The 24,053-nt window shown below is 35.8% G+C and overlaps 1 protein-coding gene across 5 annotated transcripts in view; it reads right to left on the bottom strand.

The window, feature by feature from the left end:
- Positions 1-618: 618 nt before the first annotated feature.
- Positions 619-24,053, bottom strand: part of LOC123536273 (zinc finger CCCH domain-containing protein 13-like) — a 41,401-nt gene continuing 17,966 nt past the window's right edge. For 3 of the 5 annotated variants that reach the window (XM_053527992.1, XM_053527991.1, XM_053527990.1), the window contains 14 exons: positions 23,812-23,919; positions 23,243-23,411; positions 22,547-22,707; positions 20,085-20,135; positions 19,025-19,690; positions 18,226-18,318; positions 13,989-14,051; positions 9,840-9,986; positions 8,064-8,117; positions 7,175-7,369; positions 6,362-6,561; positions 5,755-5,872; positions 4,547-4,955; positions 619-3,249 (listed from right to left, as the gene is read on the bottom strand). In XM_053527992.1, coding sequence (XP_053383967.1) covers positions 3,093-3,249; positions 4,547-4,955; positions 5,755-5,872; positions 6,362-6,561; positions 7,175-7,369; positions 8,064-8,117; positions 9,840-9,986; positions 13,989-14,051; positions 18,226-18,318; positions 19,025-19,690; positions 20,085-20,135; positions 22,547-22,707; positions 23,243-23,411; positions 23,812-23,919 — 2,591 coding nt within the window. In that variant the 3' untranslated portion in view covers positions 619-3,092. The remainder of the gene's footprint in view (positions 3,250-4,546; positions 4,956-5,754; positions 5,873-6,361; positions 6,562-7,174; positions 7,370-8,063; positions 8,118-9,839; positions 9,987-13,988; positions 14,052-18,225; positions 18,319-19,024; positions 19,691-20,084; positions 20,136-22,546; positions 22,708-23,242; positions 23,412-23,811; positions 23,920-24,053) is intronic. The other 2 variants (XM_053527994.1, XM_053527993.1) reach the window with 2 other exon arrangements.

The raw sequence follows: 24,053 nt of genomic DNA, 5'->3' as shown, positions 1-24,053 counted from the left end.
ATTTATAGGACATAAGTAGCTAACCGCCTCGGTAGCTTAATGGTAGAAAGTCCACTTCGAGTGTGGGAGGTCGTAGGCTCGCTGCATGACCGCTCATACCAAAGACGTGAAAAATGGTACAAGCAGCTTCCTCGGTAAGCGCCCGGTCATCCCAGTGTCAGTATAATGCGACTATGTGGGTTGGGTGCGCACCATAAACCGGTTTAAGCTCCCCAGTGGTGTTTTTGCCATTGACCGTTCCAAGGCGGTGCCCCACTGTGTTCCTTTGTTTGTTCGTTTTGTCCTGACGTGTTGGCTTTGTGTGTGTGTGTGTGTGTGTGTGTTCCTTTGTTTGTTCGTTTTGTCCTAATGTGTTGGCTGTGTGTGTGTGTGGTGCACACGTCTGCGTGCTGTGGGTTTCGTTTTGAGGAGGCTGCGTTTTTGGTGCGTGGCATTCCCTGTTTGATATTTGTCTTTGTTTTCTATCATGTTACGTGTCTACGGCGTGAAATTTCAGTGCGGTAACACTATAATGTTGGGCATGGCTTGAGTTGTGGGCACAGTTGTATTTTTGTTTCCTTTAAAGAACAGAAATAATAGGAATCTAGTATTAGCTACTGAAAATAAAATTAGAACGCATTCTATTCTTTTCTGCTTTTATTTTGTCAATTTGTACAGGATCTTAAATTAAAATATTTTTTGTATTTTAACAGTTTCCATGAACACATGATTGATTGTGAATGAACAACAGATGTATCATAAAACATGTCTGATCTTCATGTATATGCCAGTAACTGTGTCACTTTACACATTGTCTAAATAACATAGCTATTGAATAGTTTCATTGCTTTATGTTTTTCAATATCCAAAAACATTTCAATCATTTCTAAGTGGATTTTTATTAACAAGTATTAACAAAATTCTGACAGAGCACTCATCATTTCATCATATTTGTAACTGAAATATTAACAACAATTCAATGTAGCACTTAATATAATTAACAAATGTTCCGACAGTCTGTCGATGTGTCTCCAATTCACAAATGCAACATATTTCTTAAAGTGATAGAAATTTATAAAGGATCACTAAACATTGCCTATCAAAGACTGAAAATCTGACTTTGTACAAAAATAACTGAGATCGTATTTACATAAAAAAAATAGGAGACAAGACAGTGGTCAATGTACAAAATTACAGAGGACAATACTGATATATTCATTCTGTATTGGACAATTAAACAAGTGGAACTTTTCCATTCATCATGAAAATTGTACACTAACGTAGCAAAAATTATGGAAGCTTTAGCTGGGAAGTATTTATGTCTCATTTATTCGCACACATTAATATTAATATCAATTCACTTTTTAATTCATTAAGTTACTTTCATTCATTCATCCATTCAATCATTCATTCATTCACTCATTTTCAATCAGTCATAAGTTCATTCATTCATTCATTCACTCATTTTCAATCAGTCAAAAGTTCATTCATTCATTCTTTCATTCATTCATTTTCAATCAGTCATCAATTCCTTAGTATCCATTTATTGATATTAGCTTGCACACTTTCTTTCATACATTCATTCACTCCTATTCATTCATTCCTTCACATTTATTCAATAATTCAAGTGCAATTTATTATTTCTATCCATTTCTGAGTTTTCTTATATTATAATTTTCATATATTCACCTTTTCTCGATTTCTTTTACTCACTCAAATTCATTAAAGAACATTTTATATCTATTTAAGCTTATTTCATCCATGCAATTTTAAGACCTCGCATATATACAGATGAAATGGTTCATAAATGCAAGATATACAAGACATTTCAGCTAATTCATGTATTCACAAACAATAAGTTGAAGATATTTACAATATAATAATATTCAACAGCCTAACAATATTCCAAAATTCAAGGACCTGCTGGAATTATGAAATTCAAGGACCTGTGGGTATTATGAAATTCATGGACCTGTGGGAATTATGAAATTCAATGACCTATCAGTATTATGACATTCAAGGACCTGGCAGTATTTCGAAATTTAAAGACTTGTCAGTATTTTGAAATTCAAGGACCTGGCAGTATTATGAAATTCAAGAAACTGTAAGTATCATAAAATTCAAGGGCTTTAAAGTAATGCCATATTCAAGAAACTAACAGAAATAAGTTTTTCAAAAAAATTCTATATATATTAAGGAAATCAACAAAAGTATATCATAGTAAAAACATGATGCATCTTCTGCTGCACTAACAAATAATTTCTCTCCTATTTAATACCTAAGTTTTTCTTTTTACTCATGAAATGCTACAAATGTGCAAACTAGGCAAACATATGTTAGTAAATAATTAAAATATGCAACATCTAAAGCAGTCACTTTTCATGTATTTCTGTATCTTTCAGTCCTTAAATACCTGAAACAAATGGATACAAGAAAGCCAGCCATGGAAGAATTGGGAGTTGTTTTCTTTTCTCAGATCACTTTGTTGAACATTAAAATGATAAATGTGTTTACATTTACATGAGAAACAAATATTACCTGGATCATACTGATCACTAAATTGAGATCAAGCTGTGACTGTCATATAAGCTAACTATTTAATGACACTCAGTAATATTTCATGAACTTCTGTCTTTCTATTTTTACTAACAATACATTACAAAACCCACATTTACCCAATATGAACACATTAAAACAATTTCACAAACTTGCTGAGCAAATCAGGAAGTTCCATCAATTTCTCTCATAATTTCTTTTCTGAGATTAGTTCATCAATTTCTTTCATGAAACTGTGCTCTTTAATAGTTGTTTACCAACTTCTCTTAGAAGTTTTCTGCTATGAATTCCCTCAATCTAATCTATAGATGTAAACAGTTCATCAACTTCTCTTCTAAGAAAGTAGTTCATCAATTTCTCTTCTAAGAAAGTAGTTCATCAATTTCTCTTCTATGAAAGAGTTTATCAATTTCTCTTCTAAGAAAGTAGTTCATCAATTTCTCTTCAATGAAAGTAGTTAATCAATTTCTCAACTAAGAAAGTAGTTCATCAATTTCTCTTCAAAGAAAGTAGTTCATCAATTTCACTTCTAAAAATGTAGTTCATCAACTTCTCTTCTAAGAAAGTAATTCATCAATTTCTCTCATAAGTTCATCTGGATCTTGATTATCACCTATATCGAGATCTATGTCACCCACATCATCATCCAGTAAATCATCCTCAAAGTCCAAAAAGCTGTCGGACAATTTCTTTTTCTTCTCTGCAGATGGTTTACTGTATATGAAAAATACAAGTGTATTAGTATTCAAAAAGATACAATTCAATTTAAATATGTTTGTCAGTATCAAAGACCTATGAGTTTTCAGACAGTTCTGTCTCAAAGGTTATAAACTGTGTCTGAACACCACTCTCAGAGTGCGGCCTTGCTATTGGTCTATTTGAGAAGATCATGTACAGTATTAAGAATGCTGAAGCCTTTTTAATACTGACCCTTTTATTATGTACCTTCACCTTTTTGTTTGTTTTATTATGGAAGGAAATCTTCAATGTCTGTCAATGTTAAAACAGAACTGAGTGCAGTTTAATAAGTACTACAGTCGAAACTCGGTATCTCAAACTCGCTTACCTCGAAATTCTGCTTAAGTCGAAGAAATTTTCAAGTCCCATCAAATTTCCTTTTTTATATATGTAATTCAACTTCGGTTACGTCAAAATTTGACTTATTGAGACTCCGGATGTGTCGAAAGAGATTTTCAGACCCGTGAATAAAATTCAAGTGCATTGTGAACTTGGTAAGTCAAAGTGACAAAAAATATGCGATAGAATTTCACACATGCTATTGTGAATGTCAGTCAATTGTTTTTGAGACGTTATAAAAATTGCTTTTAATTTAACTAATGAATTAATTAATTTGAACAGTTGGGATCTTTAATAAGGATTAATTAGAGCTAAACGCGAAGAGACTGTATAAAAATTAACTTCTTGGGGGAAAGCATCATTCGTTCAAAATGTCATATCGAATGTCAGTATTGAGGGAGAGAAACGTGGTACATAAAGGAAGCTTGCCTCAAAAACATTGAGGTTAGTATCATTTTTATTCTTCGAAAAACTGAAAACTTTGATAAACACAAACTGTACAGAATCATGTATGCGTAAAGTGCCGACAGCGTATACACGGCATCAAGGAAACAGTTTTTTTTATGAAATCTTTTCGTAATGTGTACTTATTTCGTCCATATACGTCTCTCCTCATAACTCAAACTTCGGTTATCTCGAAATAAAAAGCACAGTCCCTTGAAATTCGAGATACCGAGTTTCGACTGTATTTACAGAACTGTGTCAGGTCAAAAATATTAAATGAAAGTAGTCTGGCAACATACAATACAAAAGTTACCATTTTTTTCTGCCAGTGAAAGAAAAACCCCATTTTAGACAGAATTTATACAGGTATATAATTAAAAAAGATATTTTCATGAGCAAATTTTCCTACAAATAACCTTTATTTTGAAACTTTCTTGCAAAACTTTGATTGGTTTTAACATAAAACATACAAAACATAAAACTGTCCTACCTTTCTTCAACTGAGACAGACAGCTCTCTTTTCACAGGTGATGGTGAAGACTTCTGAGAATTTAACTCCTCCTGGAAACCTGACTCATCAATTTTCTCCACCTTCTCTGACAATTTAGTATCTTTTAATGATTTACTGTCTTTAATGCTTTCAGAGCTAATTTCCTGAGATTTTGTAACTGTTTCTTTTGGCGAAAGCTCTTGTGGATTGTTAACTTTTCGCCTTTTCCAGCGATTTGGTTTATTTTCAGTTTGTTCTACATTTGAGGTACTGAGTGACTTAGTCAATGTTTGTGTTTTTACTGCACTAGATACATTTATGCTGCTGGATGGGAGGGTGACCTGAGGTTGTGTAGGCAAGGGAGACAACCTGTCCTCCCCAGACACTGATTTACTCTCTTGTGATGACTCTGAAACAGAAAAAAGATAGAATGACATCTCAATACATCTACAGATAAACTGAAATAATACCATCTAATCCTAAACACGTCTAGAGGCAAATTGTGAATTTCTCATATAAACAAATTGTAATATTTTTTATCACTGTAAATAAACAATTTAACAAAAGATGCTGGAAGTGCACTTGAACATTCGAAAATGTATGCCAGCAGAGCAGTGAAAATGACATACATTTGTCTATTTATGAGTGTGTAGGGAGAGTGGGAGTTGTAATATACAACTTTACCAAGAAACAATGAGAATTCAAAATTTTGCTGAGGTAGGGGCTGTAGAGATGTGGGGGATAGGCAATGGGTATATCACATAAGAGGTGTCAGAGTTAGCCCTCTAGACTATTGTGATGCCAAATAATCTGGACATCTGACCCAAGTGACCTTGACATTTGGTAAACCTGACCTTTAAACACAAGATCTCAGCTCTTTACTAAAAACAATCCTTCTATGAAATATAACAATAACAGGAGCAATGGTTACGACGGCAGAGTGAAATTGAAAAGCTTGCCATGAAACTTTAACCTGAATCCAATGCCAACAACACTGGGGCGAGTACAATAGCCCTCTTTATTCTTCAAATATTCAAGCTAAAAATGATTAAAAAATCTAAATATCTAAATCAGTGAAAGACATAGCAAGCAAGACAAGGCAAAACTAAACATGACCTATGATGATTGACAGGAAAAGTTTTCTCACTGACTGGGGAGATATTATCAACAATACTGATCTGCATTTGAAAGTTGCTTTATTAGGCTACCTGTTTCATCAAATGATATAGGTGTGTATGGCTTTCCCTGTTGTGCAAGAAGACGTTTTCTCTTCTTCTCCGCCATGATCTCTGCAAAGGTCTTTACTGTAGCATCTTTAACCTCAACCTATAGATAAACATTCAACAGGTAAGTGTTAATATCTAAGGATTAAACAAATACACAAATTTTACAGGCTTAACAGATGAAGTCTGAGTAAGAATGGTCATTTCAAAACATGGTGAAACCATTTGTTTTCACAAGTAAGAAACTCTGTGGATTTGTCCAAAAAGGCCATTTTGTAACGATATGAGTTCAAAGACTTCAATTTTTGAAAATCATTGAATCAAATTTTACATGTTTCCTTTGAATCAATTTCATGATTACTTATAAAATAAAATCCTGGAAAATTAATACCCAACAAATGTTCATGATTTTACAGCATTTTATCATTCAGGACAGTTTGTCAAATTTATAAAATTTTCAACCACTTCACTGTTATTGCTACTAGTATTCAAGCTATTCCTGCATTCAGAATTTCTTGCATTAAAAAAGTGGTCAAAAATGGCAAATAGTTTTTTTTAAAGGTTTTTTTTTTGCAGTATTTGAGGTAGCTACCTTAGGTGGTCCTTTCTGAAGCTTCAGTCGTGGTCGTACAGAGAGATCACTTTCAGATGCTGACGTGATCAATTTCACTGTACTCTTCTTCACTCCTATGTCTTCTTTTGAGGTAGATTTCTTAGGAAACATATCTCCATAGTCGACTATCTCTCTACCCTTTGGAGGTCCTGGGGCTTTTGTGACAACCACAGGTGCATCTGGTGTATGGAAAAAATTTAATCAGACACATATGAATCATTCTTAATGAAAAGTACTTTATTCACACAAACACACACCTTGGTAAACTAGTTAATCTCTAATGGCAGCAACAAGCTTATGGTCATAATAAAATAATAATCTTAAAAGAGGCGTGACTCTACATGTACACTGCAGCATAAAACTTTTCAAAAGAGATCACATTAATGAAATTAATATCAAGAAACATATATCAGTATTACTTATGCCAGCATTCTTGGAATAAGCAGTGGAGTACACTTAAATTTCTACTGCATGCGTTTCTATTGCATGATTTTTTTTTTTGTCAACATACTTTGTTTTTTTTGGTGTGTGCATGGAGGAGGGGCATCTGTCAAACCAACACAACTTATAGGATTGGAGTTATTCAGGCATGGCCAGCCACCTTGGTAGGATTCCAAGCCAACTGGTTAACTTATTTACCAGTACATAAAACAACTCTATTTCACCTTCACGTCTACTATTCAGCAGTAATCAAAATGTAAACATTTCACTGATTCAGATGCTTTTAAAAATGTTTTGAGAAATGCTATAAAAAATGTCAACCACAAAACAGCTAAATGAATTAAAACTGACCTGTTTTTTTGACAGTAGGTGGGACATATATCGGTCGTTCCAGCCTGATTCGCCTGGCAGTCTTAGACTCTGTTGGCTGATCATTTTCATTCTGCTCCCTTCCAAGACGTATCAGCTTAGGTTTTGGTGCAGAATCCATGCCAGTGAATGTTATACGAACAGGTGGCTCCACAGGCTTAGATGGCTGCTCTTCCTCTGGAAATAAACAAGTATAAATAAGAATAAAATTTGTGAAGCATTCTACTAAACTTTGATTCTGAAAACATCACTTGGGTGACACCACCAGGCTTTAACTTCAGTCTAGCAGATTCCTGTGTTTCTGAGTAACAGTATTAAAGTTACTCATGAATTTCTCAGGTGGTTAAAGTTCAATCATGAGGCACTGAGAATGAAGTTTCGTCTCAGACTGCAACTATGTCATTGGTCAATGTCAAAACCGTGCTTGGAAGAAACCAATCAGATTATTGAGTTTGGAGACTTGTCTTAAATTAACCTCACTTTTATAGGTGGTCAATCACACTGAAGCAAAATTTCAAGACTTAAAGATTTTTTCACTTTCTGGATGTCGTATTAAGAGATTTTTTTAAAGAATAACAAGACCCATTTAATAGAGCCATGTCCCTTTTAGAAATGAGTAAAATTTCATTGTCTTTATATATATATATTTTCATGTATACAATTTAGCTCTAACTGGTTGATTATTCAGGGGCTCTTACTCCCTAAAGAATATTCTCATTAAGTTTTGTTGTTACTTTACGATATATCTTTAAAGAAACATTCAGGGATAAAAAAAACAAGTGCACATCTTTTCTGAGGATTCAATCATATAACGGAAATAAAAAGTTTAATGAATTGAGAAGGAATTTTAATAACAAATCTTCTAGCTTACCCAAAATGATTTTTCTTTTGTTTTGTCCAGCAGCAATCTTTATTCTTGCATCAACTAGAATATAAAACAAGCAGTTTTAGATGCAATGGCTTAGTTAAAGTAAACAGATATACCTGCATTTCAAATTTCTAAGGACTATTCCATTTAATAGGACATCAAATTTTGTGCTTTTGGACAAAATAACTATTTCATGTGAATATGAATTTGCGGCTTTCAACCTCTGAAGACGAAAGTAAACCCTCACAGATGTGGGTTTGAGCCTCTTCATGTGAGGAAACCATTCACCGATTCAGCCAGCTTACAGAAGGTCGGTGGTTCTACCCAGATACCCGGCTGCCCCAAGGGGCATGGGCCACCTGAGGTTTTCCTTCACCATGAAAAGCTGGAAAGTGGCCATATCACATATAGTTGTGTCAGTGTGATGTTAACCATCCCCCCACCCACATAAAAAAAGTTTTGTTTGTTCACTGGGATTTAATTTCAAGGATTAGTCCTACATGAATATTTATGATTGCACAGTAAACCATGGGAGGATGAAAACAGTTTAAATTGCTTTTGTTGCTATCCTGTTTTATTATGATGGAAGGGGAAAAATCACTTCATATTCAGCACCAACATTAGTGTTTGTTATCTCCCTTTAACTGCGTGACAGTCATTTATTTATTTGTTGGATTTAACGTCGCACCGACACATGATAGGTCACATGGCAACTTTCCAGCTTTTTTGGTGGAGGAAGACCCCAGGTGCCCCTCCGTGCATTATTTCTCAACGAGCGGGCACCTGGGTAGAACCACCGACCTTCCGTAAGCCAGCTGGATGGCTTCCTCACTTGAAGAATTCAACGCCCCGAGTGAGGCTCGAACCCACATCGATGAGGGGCAAGTGATTTGAAGTCAGCGACCTTAACCACTCGGCCACGGAGGCCCCGCGTGACAGTCAAGTCTCACATTTTTTGTTTTGATTTAGTTGGGTTTAATGTCAAACCAACAAATATGTCGACTGCATGTGTCAACTTTTCAGCATTTGATGGTGAAGAAAGACTCCAGTTGCTTATCATGCTATAATATCAGGCACAGACAGGTACATAGGTAGAATCAACAACCTTCTCCAACTAGCCGTATAGCTTTCTCATCTGGAAGAATTCTACACCTAAAGCATGGTTTTGAACCCAAAGCTGTGAGGAGCAGCAAACTTTTCACAAATAGCAACCATATCCACTCGGGCACACAGACTCCGTAAAGTAATTTATGTTTAGTACTTGACTTGTAATATTTCTTCATAATCACATTCAATGGAATGTTAGGTACAAAACTGCTGTCTAACTAAGCCAACATTGTCCTAGATCACTATGACAGTCACTCTCATACTGTATGTAGCAGAGTATTCTCTGTGAAAACTGAACTGAAGACAACCACGGTTCATCCTTTCATAGTATAAAACATTATTTAAACTAAAGTTAAAAAAAAACACTTGTTTTAAAGACTTCTTTATCAATTAAAGCACATTAATGATTATGCAAGTCAGACCTTTCTTCCAATCCGAGACCTGTTTGAAAGACTCAACAAATTCTACCTTAACTAGTACACATTAATTTGTTTCTAAGGGAGGTTACTAACCTCCCTTAACCATCTCCCATAGTGTCATAAAAACAATCATGGCAGGACCCACTCTTAATAGCTTAATCACCTAGGTTTTTTTATTAGACCTTTTTAAAACTGGCAGATATAAGATATACACAAAAATCTTATGTAAAATAATTATAGCTGAAATACCTACCAGGTTGTGATTTTTTCAATGCCCTTTCTCTTCTTATATCATCCAATGACTTTGGTTCTAACGCCTCCCTCAGTTTGGCCTCTTTTTCTTCCTTCTCTCTCTGTATATCCTCCAGGCTCTTCACAAGTCTTGCCTCTTGAACATCTTCTATAATAATTACCACTATTGTATAAATTTCTATTTTAATTAATTCTTCATTAAATATGTTTTACAAACTACTTTAAATGTCTAATCCATTCCAATATTTTCAAAACAAGATTCATGCCTGGCTACATATTACTTTCATACTGAGCAGAACAAAATGTATGCTACTATCTTATGATACAAAGATAAAATCAAGTGCTATAGCTCAGTTAATATACTCAGCATGTATATTTCAACTGCCTGTCAACGTTTTAAAGCCGCAGGCTATATATAGCTGTCAAAAATTTACTTACCATTAATCAAACAATCATCTACCCTTATTTCATTAAACGTTGTTAAATTAGTATAACAAAACAAGAGGGCCATGATGGCCCTATATCGCTCACCTGTTATCATTGCACTTGAGGACAAGAAGGTCCTCAGAAAAAATATCTAAGTCCAAAGGACAGGAACAACAAAGGGAAGAAATTTAACCAAAAAGAAAAAAAAATTCTTACAAGGTACAGATATGTCAAAATACACCTAAAAATTAGAGGTACCATCCACGTCGTACCACAGAAAAGTGGTCTCGGTTTTTCCGTATGGCCAATAATAAAAAAGTTACTAAAAATAAGCTATTTATAGTAACATAAAAGGGAAGTAATTAAAACAAGAGGACCATGATGGTCCTGAATCGCTCACCTCTTCCCACATGATCCAGTTTTGAGTATGACGTCGTTTTTTTCTATTATTTGACACACTATGATAGTGACCTAGTTTTTGAGCTCATGTGACCCAGTTTTGAACTTGACCTAGATATTATCAAGATAAAAATTCTGACCAATTTTCATGAAGATCCATTGAAAAATATGGTCTCTAGAGAGGTCACAAGGTTTTTCTATTATTTGACCTATTGACCTAGTTTTTTAAGGCACGTGACCCAGTTTCAAACTTGACCTAGATATCATCAAGGTGAACATTCTGACCAATTTTCATGAAGATCCATTCAAGGGTATGGCCTCTAGAGAGGTCATAAGGTTTTTCTATTTCAAGACCTACTGACCTAGTTTTTGATCGCAGTTGACCCAGTTTCAAACTTGACCTAGATATCATCAAGATAAACATTCAGACCAACTTTCATACAGATCCCATGAAAAATATGGCCTCTAGAGAGGTCACAACGTTTTTTCATTATTTGACCTACTGACCTACTTTTTGATGGCACGTGACCCACTTTCGAACTTGACCTAGATATCATCAAGATGAACATTCTGACCAATTTTTATGGAGATCCATTCACAAGTATGGCCTCTAGAGAGGTCACAAGGTTTTTCTATTTTTAGACCTACTGACCTAGTTTTTGACCGCACATGACCCTGTTTCGAACTTGACCTAGATATCATCAAGATGAACATTCCGACCAACCTTCATGAAGATCCATTGAAAAATATGGCCTTTAGAGAGGTCACAAGGTTTTTCTATTATTTGACCTACTGACCTAGTTTTTGACGGCACGTGACCCCCTTTCGAACTTGACCTAGATATCATCAAGATGAACATTCAGACCAACTTTCATACAGATCCCATGGAAAATATGGCCTCTAGAGAGGTCACAAGGTTTTTCTATTATTAGACCTACTGACCTAGTTTTTGATGGCATGTGACCCAGTTTCGAACTTGATTTAGATATCATCAAGGTGAACATTCTGACCAATTTTCATGAAGATTTCATGAAATATATGGCCTCTAGAGAGGTCACAAGGTTTTTCTATTTTTAGACCTACTGACCTAGCTTTTGACCGAACGTGACCCAGTTTTGAACTTGACCTAGATATCATCAAGATGAACATTCAGACCAACTTTCATACAGATCCCATGAAAAATATGGCCTTTAGAGAGGTCACAAGGTTTTTCTATTATTTGACCTACTGACCTAGTTTTTGAAGGCACGTGACCCAGTTTCAAACTTGACCTAGATATCATCAAGGTGAACGTTCTGATTAATTTTCATGAAGATCTTGTGAAATATATGGCCTCTAGAAAGGTCACAAGGTTTTTCTATTTTTAGACCTACTGACCTAGTTTTTGAAGGCACGTGACCCACTTTCGAACCTGACCTAGATATCATCAAGGTGAACATTCTGACCAATTTTCATGAAGATCTCTTGAAATATTGGCCTCTAGAGAGGTCACAAGGTTTTTCTATTTTTAGACCTACTGACCTAGTTTTTGACCGCACGTGACCCAGTTTCGAACTTGACCTAGATATCATCAAGATGAACATTCAGACCAACTTTCATAAAGATCCCATGAAAAATATGGCCTCTAGAGAGGTCACAAGGTTTTTCTATTATTTGACCTACTGACCTAGTTTTTGAAGGCACGTTACCCAGTTTCAAACTTGACCTAGATATCATCAAGGTGAACGTTCTGACCAATTTTCATGAAGCTCTTTTGAAATATATGGCCTCTAGAGAGGTCACAAGGTTTTTCTATTTTTAGACCTACTGACCTAGTTTTTGACGGCACGTGACCCAGTTTCGAACTTGACCTAGATATCATCAAGGTGAACATTCTGACCAACTTTCATAAAGATCCCATGAAAAATGTGACCTCTAGAGTGGTCACAAGCAAAAGTTTACGGACGCATGGACGCACGCACGCACGCACGGACGGACGACGGACGCCGCGCGATCACAAAAGCTCACCTTGTCACTTTGTGACAGGTGAGCTAAAAAAAAATTATTGCAAGTGAACAAAAGAAGGATCTGCCAAATAAATCTGTTGACATAAATGAAATTTCAGATCAGTATCTTCATTAGTTTAATTTGAAATAAAGGGAGGTAATTTGACATAAAATCAGTCCATAGTTATCTACCCTGATTGGCTCAGTCCAACTAATGACAATAATGAAATTTCAAATAAGTCCTATAAGTACTTACTGATATAAATCCATTTTGATTACAATCAGGGGAGGTAATCAGATATAAAATAACTCTGGAACCTACAATTGGATCTGATTTGTCATGGAATCCAAGATTTATTGTTGTTGAAGATATTTTGGAAGTTTGTATCAAATAAAACCATAAATGAAGTCTCTATATGGCTGCAAAAGCCAAAATAGCCAATATTGGACCTTTAAGGGCCATAACTCTGGAACCCATGATGGAATCTGGCCAGTTCAGAAAAGGAACCAAGATCTTGTGGTAATACAAGTTGTGTGCAAGTTTGGTTAAAATCAAATCATAAATGAAGCTGCTATTGTGCAGACAAGGTCAAATAGCTAATTTTGACCCTTTCAGGGGCCATAACTCTGGAACCCATTAAGGGATCTGGCCGGTTTAAAAAAGGAACCGAGATCTTACGGTGACACAAGTTTTGTGCAAGTTTGATTAAATTCAAATCATAAATGAAGCTGCTTTTGTGCAGACAATGTCAAAATAGCTGATTCTGGCCCTTTCAGGTGCCATAACTCTGGAACCCATAATGGAATCTCACCAGTTGAAAAAAAGAACCAAGATCTTATGGTGATACAAGTTGTGTGCAAGTCTTGTTGAAATAAGATCATAAATGAAGCTGCTATTGTGCAGACAAGGTCAAAATAGCTAATTCCGGCCCTTTCAGGGGCCATAACTCTGGAACCCATAATGGAATCTGGCCAGTTCAAGAAAGGAACCAAGATCTTATGGTGATACAAGTTGTGTGCCAGTTTGGTAAAAATCAAATTATAAATAAAGCTGCTATTGCGCAGACAAGGCCAAAATAGCTAATTCTGGCCCTTTCAGGGGCCATAACTCTGGAACCCATAATGGGATTTGGCCAGTTCAAGAAAGGAACCGAGATCTTATGGTGATACAAATTGTGTGCAAGTTTGGTTAAAATAAAATCATAAATGAAACCACTATTGTGCAGACACAAAATTGTTGACGCACGCACGGACGGACGGACTGACGACGGACGAAGGGTGATCACAAAAGCTCACCTTGTCACTATGTGACAGGTGAGCTAAAAAATAATAAACTGTACCTTCTTCAGACTCTTCCCCAGGACTTTCTGTATTTTCTTCAACATGCTTCTTTGGACTGGATTCTAAAATGAAATTATGTAAACATATTTATTTCAAAGTTTAGTTGCCAACAGTAACTCATACAGACAACAATTCTTTTTACAGGATAACCTATTTTTGGATGGTTTTGACATGGTAAGAAATGGCCTGTTTTTTCCACCCCTACTGAAAGGCAGATATTGAACAATCCAAAACTAGAGTTGTCACAGGAGTGACGAATTATACCCCCACAATATGGCCTTGTCACAGAACTAAGCCAATGTCAAAGCTGAACTTACTTGACCTTTGACCTACTGACCTCAAAATCAATAGAGTTTCAAGATCCCCAGCCCAAGCGTTCTCAAGTTATTGTCCGAAAAAGGTTTAAATGTTCCAGGTCACTCTGACCTTTGACCTTTGGAACTCAAAATCATTAAAAGTCATCTGCTGGTCATGACCAACTTCCCTATTAAGTTTCGTGATCCTAGTCCCAAGCAGTCTGAAGATATTGTCCGAAAACAGTTTAAATGTTCAGAGTCACTGTGACCTTGACCTTTGACCTACTGACCTCAAAATCAATAGGGGTCATCTGCTGTCCTAACCAACCTCCCTATCAATCTTCATGATCTTAGGCCCAAGCATTCTCAAGTTATCATCGGGAAACTGTTTAACTGTTTCATATTATTGTGACCTTGACCTTTGACCTACTAGCCTCAAAGTCGAACGTGACCTGTATTCAATCATGTTACACCTGTGTACAAAAATTTATTATCCTAGACCCAGGCGTTCTAAAGTTATCATCTGGAAACCGCTTAACTGTTCCAAGTCACTGTGACCTTGACCTTTGACCTACTGACCTCAAAGTAGAACCTGACCTGTATTTCATAATGTTACACCTGTGTACTAAAATTTATGATTCTAACCCCAAGCGTTCTCAAGTTATCATCTGGAAACCATTTAACTGTTCCGAGTCAACGTCGAACTTAACCTGTATTTTATGATGTTACAAATGTGAACCAAAAATTATTTAAATCGGTCAAGCCTTTCATGAGTTATCATCCGGAAACCGTTTTACTGTTCAGGGTCACTGTGACTTTGACCTTTGACCTACTGACCCCAAATTCGAACTTGACCTGTATGTTCTGATGTTGCACCTGTGTACCAAAAATTATTTAAATCGGTCAAGCCTTTCAAGAGTTATCATCCGGAAACCATGAAAACCAATGGACCAACCGACCGCCAAGCTCACTCCTATATATACCCCCAAACTTCGTTTTGTGGGGGTATAATATACAAGAGGACCATGATGGTCCTGAATCGCTCACCTATCCCCACATGACCCAGTGTTGCACTGAGTATGACTTCGTTATTTCTATTATTTGACACAGTGACCTAGTTTTTGAGCACATGTGGCCTAGATATCATCAAGATAAAAAATTCTGACCAATTTTCATGAAGATCCATTGAAAAATATGACCTCTAGAGAGGTCACAAGGTTTTTCTATTATTTGACCTAATGACCTAGTTTTTGAAGGCACGTACCCCACTTTTGAACTTGACCTAGATATCATCAAGGTGAACATTCTCATCAATTTTCATGAAGATCTCATGAAAAATATGGCCTCTAGAGAGGTCACAAGGTTTTTCTATTTTTCAACCTACTGACCTAGTTTTTGACCGCACATGACCCAGTTACAAACTTGACCTAGATATCATCAAGCTGAACACTCTCACCAATTTTCATGAAGATCCATTGAGAAATATGGCCTCTAGAGACGTCACAAGGTTTTTCTATTTTAAGACCTACTGACCTAGTTTTTGACAGCAAGTGACCAAGTTTCGAACATGACCTATATATCATCAAGATGAACATTCTGATCAATTTTCATGAAGATCTCTTGAAAAATATGGCCTCTAGAGAGAGGTCACAAGGTTTTTCTATTTTTAGATCTACTGACCTAGTTATTGACCGCACTTGTCCCAGTTTCGAACTTGACATAGATATCATCAAGGTGAACATTCTGACTAATATTCATAAAGATCCTATGAAAAATATGGCCTCTAGAGAGGTCACAAAGTTTTTCTATTTTCAGACCTACTGACCTAGTTTTTGACCGCACGTGACCCAGTTTCAAACCTGACCTAGACATCATCAAGGTGATAATTCTGACAAATTTTCATGAAGATCCATAGAGAAATATGGCCTCTAGAGAGGTCACAAGGTTTTTCTATTTTTAGACCTACTGACCTAGTTTTTGACCGCACGTGACCCAGTTTCGAACTTAACTAGATATCATCATGGTGAACATTCTGACTAATTTTCATGAAGATCCATTGAGAAATATGGCCTCTAGAGAGGTCACAATGTTTTTCTATTTTTAGACCTACTGACCTAGTTTTTGACCCCAAGTGACCCAGTTTCCAACTTGACCTAGATATCATCAAGGTAAACATTCTCACCAATTTTCATGAAGATCTCGTGAAAAATATGGCCTCTAGAGAGGTCACAAGGTTTTTCTATTTTTTGACCTACTGACCTAGTTTTTGACCACACATGACCCAGTTTCGAACTTGACCTAGATATCATCAAGCTGAACACTCTCACCAATTTTCATGAAGATCCATTGAGAAATATGGCCTCTAGAGAGGTCACAAGGTTTTTCTATTTTCAGACCTACTGACCTAGTTTTTGACCCCACGTGATCCAGTTTCGAACTTGACCTAGATATCATCAAGGGGAACATTCTGACTAATTTTCATGAAGATCCATTGAGAAATATGGCCTCTAGAGAGGTCACAAGGTTTTTCTATTTTTAGACCTACTGACCTAGTTTTTGAACCCACATGACCCAGTTTCGAACTTGACCTAGATATCATCAAGGTGAACATTCTGACTAATTTTCATGAAGATCAATTGAGAAATATGGCCTCTAGAGAGGTCACAAGGTTTTTCTATTTTTAGACCTACTGACCTAGTTTTTGACAGCACGTGACCCAGTTTCGAACTTGGCCTAGATATCATCAAGATAAACATTCTGACCAACTTTCATAAAGATCCCATGAAAAATGTGACCTCTAGAGTGGTCACAAGCAAAAGTTTACGCACGCACGGACAACGGACGCCACGCCATCACAAAAGCTCACCTTGTCACTTTGTGACAGGTGAGCTAACAAAAATAACTTTGATGTTACTTGAAAGGAAATTCATGCAAGACAGAAAATTACACAGGACTCTTACCCTTATCCTCACTTACATAGAATGATTGTAAAATAACTTATTTGTATGAGCATATTTTTTGTTTTTTGTTCGGTTTAACGTCACACTGACACAATTATAGATAATATGGCAACTTTCCAGCTTTTGATGGTGGAGGAAGACCCAAGCTACCCAATGCAATATTTAATCACAGGCAGGCTTGCATGAGCTCAAATGTATGACCTCTGGTATAATATTCCACTGAACACGTGTATCATCTCTTTTAAATAAAACATCAAGATCAACATTATGCAACAAAAGTTTTGAAACTAGCCTGAGTACCACTTAGCTATAGTCAAATTTGAGACTGTATATTAACAAAATGCTAAACTTCTTAATGCTGTCTTTAAACTCTGCTTAATAACCTAGGACCCAGTTTTTTATCTAACTTCTTTATTTCACCTTAATTAAATTTCAATGTCTTCGGGATTTTTTGTTTTCCCTTTCCCACTTGGAAGAGTTTTACATTCCTGGGACACTTAGACTGATTATTAAACTTGCATATAAACCTCCAAGCACATTCTTTTATATGGAATCTTTCCAGCAGGTAATGGAAATTAGCTGGTGTCTCTGGTAATTATCTAACTTGTGAGCGGCTGCACCTGGGTAGAATACTTTCTGCAAATTAGCAGGATAGCTTCCTCACAAGAAAGAGTTCTGCACATATCAGTGATAAGCATGTGATCTGAAGTAGTACCCTTAGCCAGTCTTGTCAAAGATATCCCCAAATTATAAACAAAATGCAGCTGCAAAATGTATTTAAAGAACTTGCATTTGTCTACTTTGCAAAAAATAGGATTTTTGAAGAAAATATGACATAACAAATAGATGACATAATAGAGCCAAACACATTTAAGTGCTTCTGTAAATAATGCATCAAGAATGGTTTTGCTTTCACCCCTCAGTAAATATTGTTTGATATTCTCTGGAGCCTCAATTTTAGAATCACTATAGAATGTTACCTGCTGCGTCTTGTGTATCCTCCTCTAGTTGTATTTCTTCCTCTGATGGAAGATCTTCCCCTGCATCTCCCTCCTCCTCCTCAAAATCATCAGCTGTAAGCAAATTTTAAAAATATAAAATGAAATGTGTAACAACATTACAAATAGCATATATTTGCTTCATATTTCAACTATATACTGCAGTCAGCTTACCTAACCAATGTTCCTAAATTCTTTACCAGAGTCAACATGTTATCCACAAGTAACTGACATAATCATGTATAAAATCAGAGGCCAATAGAAACAAAAATGTCTTCAATAAATGATCAAACAGAATGCATGCCTCCCTACAGGCTGAAACGTTTATATGACTGGAAGTATTGTGCTATACCTATCAAGCTACCTGAGCAAGCAACTGATAGTCATTCTTATGATAAAAGCTGCAAGACCGAAAGCTGAGTAGAAAACTGTTGGTACTAAGTTACAGAACAATACATTTAATTTAAAGTTTTAGAGCTGTGTAAATGTAGAGTTAAAAGAAATCATGCTTAATAACACAAGGATGCAAAAGACACCTCAATTTTACAATTCAACAAAACAACATTTAATTATCAATCTTACTTTTGCCAAGGCACAGATTAAATGTAATGCTACATCTTAACATTCTTGAACTTCACAGAATTTGTGCAATATAAAAAAGCAGAATCTTTTATCAGGTACAGCTGGAACTTCCTACTAGGTAAAACGCCAGTAACAAAATATCCAAACCATACATTTTAAATTATCATTATAAACTTTTTTGTTGCATTCACCAACCTACCTTCTTCTTTCCTTCCAAGTCGACTTTGTATCTTGATCCTTCGTTTTGATTCCCTGTCTCCTTCTTCATCTATATGTTCTTTCCTTTTCTTAAACCCTCTTTTCTTCTTTTTTCTTAACAATTCATATTCTTCTTCCCTTCCCTGCTGAGCTAACAATCTCTTCAATAATTTCTTTTTTTCTTTCTTTGACAAAAGTTCTAAATCTTCTTTGTCAATTTCAGCATCCTCTTCACGAAGAAGTTTCATCAGTTCTTCATCAACTCCTCTCTTCCTTCTTCTCTCTTTCTTAGAATCAGAATCATTTTCCTCATCATCAAGAAGGCCCAGTCTCTGTTTTATTCCAGCTTTTCTTCCTTCAATGTCTAACTGATTCTTTATTGTAATTTGCGGTACCATTAAAATATTCTTACTCTCATGTTTTCGTTCTCTTACATCACGATTGATTCTTATCCTGGACATAATGTCATCAGCCCTGCTCTTCCTGTTCAGTTTTATTACACCAGTCCTTACAGGTTTTTCGGTTTCCATGTGTGTACTAGATTTTATGCCAAGTCTGTCTTTCACGGATCTTTTCTTAGAACTGACTTGAACACGGTCTTGTACTCTACGTTCTGGAACCTTATCCACTGCTTTAATGCCAAGTCTTGATTTAACACTAGGCTTTGCTGCAAATAAAACCAAAATGATTAATCTTTCTGTTAAAGACAGAATCACTATTTCGTATCCTTAATACAATTTATCCTTTTTTTTAAACATACCCCAGGTCTATACTATTGTATATTAAAACTTAGATCTGTATTTTGTACAGTAACTCAGTTTAAATATTTCTGTATTTAAACCTAATTTAGTAACAATATTTTTATTACATAACTCAATTCAAAAACCAACATACACTTAGATCTGTATTTTGTACAGTAACTCAGTTTAAATATTTCTCTATTTAAACCTAATTTAGTAACAGTATTTTTATTACATAACTAAATTGAAAAACCAACATATTACACTAAAAACTGAGGAAAAGATAACTCTATTTAAGACGGTTTATGAAAGAAGTATTACCTTTCACAGACACAGAACTCTTTGTTCTTCTGTTTGGTTTTTCATGCGATTCTGTAAATAAAATACAAATAAAACTAGAGCTATCACTAAAGGTGATGAATGTACCCCCCCGCATGCACTGACACAGTACATTGCAATCTGACACACACAAGACTGCATAATTATGTGGACTGTATGTATATAGACTGTATGTATACAGTATAGTAACAAAAAACAAAGTCCCATAACTATGCAGAATATTTATCTAAAAGAATGTAACATGCCCCATGCACAACTAGGGTTCGTACTGATCACTTGTGTGAAGTTTCATTAAATTGTGTGCAAGGGTTTGGTAGATTAGGCACTGTATGTACATAGTATGTTAACAAGAAACAAAGTCCCATAACTCTGCAATTTTTGTCGCTGAAAGAACCTAACATGCCCCATGCACAACTACTGTTGTTACTGATCAGTTGTGTGAAGTTTCATTAAATCGTGTCAAGGGGATGAGGAGAGATGGTGCGCACAAGATTGTGTCTATGTCTATAGTAGAGTAACAAAAAAACAAAGTCCCATAACTCTGGAATTTTTTTTTCTGAAGGAACCTAACATGCCCCATGCACAAATACTGTTGTTACTGATCAGTTGTGTGAAGTTTCATTAAATCGTGTCAAGGGGATGAGGAGAGATGGTGCGCACAAGATTGTGTCTATGTCTATAGTATAGTAACAAAAAAACAAAGTCCCATAACTCTGCAAATTTTTTTTCTAAAAGAACCTAACATGCCCCATGCACAACTACTGTTGGTACTGATCACTTGTGTGAAGTTTCATTAAATTGTGTCCAGGGAATGAGGAGAGATGGTGCGCACAAGATTGTGTCTATGTATATAGTATAGTAACAAAAAAAACAAAGTCCCATAACTCTGCAAATTCTTTTTCTAAAAGAACCTAACATGCCCCATGCACAACTACTGTTGGTACTGATCACTTGTGTGAAGTTTCATTAAATTCTGTCAAGGGGATAAGGAGAGATGGTGCGCACAAGATTGCGTCTACGGACAGACGACCAGACGGACAGACTGACAGACAGACAACCTGAAACCAGTATACCCCCCCTTACAACTTTGTTGTCGGGGGTACAATAATTCCTACTTCTCATAGAAGAGGGAAATCCTAAGTGTACAAAGACAAGAGCTGTCCGTAAGACAGCCAAGCTCGACTATTCGAAATATTGTCCCAGAAGCAGGAAAATATTACCCAAAAAGGTTAAATATCACAAGAGTTTTAAGTTCAAAAGGGGGCATAATTTAACCAAAATGCATATCAGTTATGGGACTTGCTGCTATCAACTAGTTTTATAACCCCGAAGGCACATGTGAAGTTTCAATTCAATATCTGCATTAGTTTTGGAGATAGACACTCGCATGTAAAACTTTAACCAAAATTTTCTAAGTCCAAAAGGGGGCATAATTTGCCCAAAATACATGCCAGAGTTATGGGACTTGACCCAGTGAGGTTGGTAATTGATCTAGAAAAAGAAAAAATAAGTTTCAAATCTATATGCCTTTTAGTAATAGCTGTATGTACTTGCACGCAAAACTTTAACCAGAATTTGCTAAGTCCAAAAGGGGGCATAATTTGGCCAAAATGAAGGTCAGAGTTATGGGACTTGCTGCTATCAACTAGTTTTATAACCCCGAAGACACATGTGAAGTTTCAAATCAATATCTGCATTAGTTTTGGAGATAGTAACTTGCATGTAAAACTTTAACCAAAATTTTCTAAGTCCAAAAGGGGGCATAATTTGCTCAAAATACATGTCAGAGTTATGGGACTTGACTCAGAGAGGTTGGTAATTGACCTAGAAAAAGAAAAAATAAGTTTCAAAGCTATATGCCTTTAATTGATGGCTGTATGTACTTGCATGCAAAAACTTAACCAAGGTGTGACGCCGACGCCGACGCCAGGGTGAGTAAAATAGCTAGACTATTCTTCGAATAGTCGAGCTAAAAATGACTGTTATTCAGTTATATATGGCATTCTGTTAACCTAGCTAGTGGTTTTGGGTCCTTACAGGTGATTAACTGTTGTCTTTTATGTCACTAACAATTTCCAAACTTTAACTCTTAGCCTGCTGGTGGCAAGTGATTCTGACTTTGCGACCAGTGCAATCTGATCCTGGTCTGCACTTTCGCCATTCAGTCAGTATCTTTTTGGGTAAGCACCCCTTTTAACAGTTAATGGTACTGTACAAATTGAAAGATGGACAAGTTCATTATAGATATTTAACAGGGTATAAAGGGTTGATAAGGCTGACAATGATTTTATGTGTAGTATTCACAAAGAAAATAATGCCTCACAAATAAGCATAACCTTAAGCTTCTGCCTAAAAGTCTTTTGTTATAACTACTGTGCTAATTAATTTGTCATACGAAAATAATGTTGCTCATTCAGGTCAAGATACAGAAAAGACGCCAATACCTTCTTCGCTTTCTTGAGATTCAAACTCTCTATCTGATTTAGCTTCGCTTTTCTCGCTACCTTCTTTGTCACTTTCTAGTTCCCCTTCTCCAATTTCAATATCTATATCATCAGGGAGGTCAATATCTGATTTGTTATCTTCATCATCAGGTGAGTCACTACTGTAAATGGAACATAAAATTTTAGTACTTTTTTCTCTGTCTTATTACAATCTTCTGCAATATTTTAATTAACCTTTAGCATGCTAGATGAATTGTCATCTGCTGGAAATGTCGTCTGCTAAAATTGTAAAGTTCATTCAATTTGCTCCAAAATTGGAAGAAATATTGTCAGAGTAGCAAACAGCTTGGAACCTGATCAGACGCCGATTTAATCGGCGTCTGATCTGGTTCCAAGCTGTTTGCAAAGGCTGTTAAATTCGCCTGCAGCAGGCTAAGGGTTAATATTTGGTATAAAAGAAACATGTGTTCTCTGAAATTTATTTAATGTAAAAGATAACTGCATTTTTTCTAGTTTCACACGATTTCAAGCAGCAGAGACTTTACTCTGAAATACTAGATTTCATTCAACCCTTGTTATATACATATATTGGTATTTTCTATTTAAAACAGTTTCATCGGCTTTATTTCCTCTTCAGTCAGGTTAACCAGGCACAGGTTAGATCACAGAAGTTGAATAACTGCTGGTCTACAGTACCTAGAATCAACTTCTTCATTCTGATTATCTCCCTTTTCATCTACAGCAGACTGGTCTTCATTGGTGGTGGACTGGTTCTCATCATCACCCGACTGCTTCCCAGATTTGTCTGATTCTGATTTTCTTTTTGAGTCCACATTCTCCCATCTTTTTCTCTTGTTTTCAAGGACTAAAAAAAAAAAGAGAATGGAACTTTTTGTGAAATTGAAAACAGCTTTAGATTTTCAACTTCAGGAATGTTTTTGTTAATACATGTACATTATTATCAATATGTAATAAGACAAAGAGTCCAGTTTAAAAGAAAGTCTTTCTAATTCACTGCTTTGTTGAAGCTATATGTTGAAGCTGTAATAATGTATCTACTGTTAACCACAACTTAGTCAATGAATATTTATGTATTTACAATAGACTTTTTACACATTTTCAGCTCAAGTCAGATATATATGTATTCTAAGAGTAACCGGTTTTTTTTTAAGTACAGGGTAATGCAGACACTTCTGGATAAAGGCGTGGAACTAACATAAAATCCCCTGTTTCCCAAAACACACACACATAAAACTTTAACTTACTTTTCTTTCTTTTTGCATCCATCAATGATTGCAGAGCTCGTTCTCTGTAAATGTCTTCTAAAGACTTAACTTCCTCTTCAATGACTGGAACTACTTTACTTGGCTCTGCTGAAAATATTGAACCTCAATATAAAGCTGCTGTAATGAACTTGTCACAAATACTTTGTTAGTAACAGGGATGGGTATAGTCTGAATGTCTTATCATATGAGCCGCGCCATGAGAAAACCAACATAGTGGCTTT

This window comes from Mercenaria mercenaria, chromosome 17, assembly GCF_021730395.1.
Source record: "Mercenaria mercenaria strain notata chromosome 17, MADL_Memer_1, whole genome shotgun sequence".
Taxonomy (NCBI): domain Eukaryota; kingdom Metazoa; phylum Mollusca; class Bivalvia; order Venerida; family Veneridae; genus Mercenaria; species Mercenaria mercenaria.
Note: the sequence above shows the minus strand (reverse complement) of the source record. Positions and strands in the feature narration are given on the sequence as shown.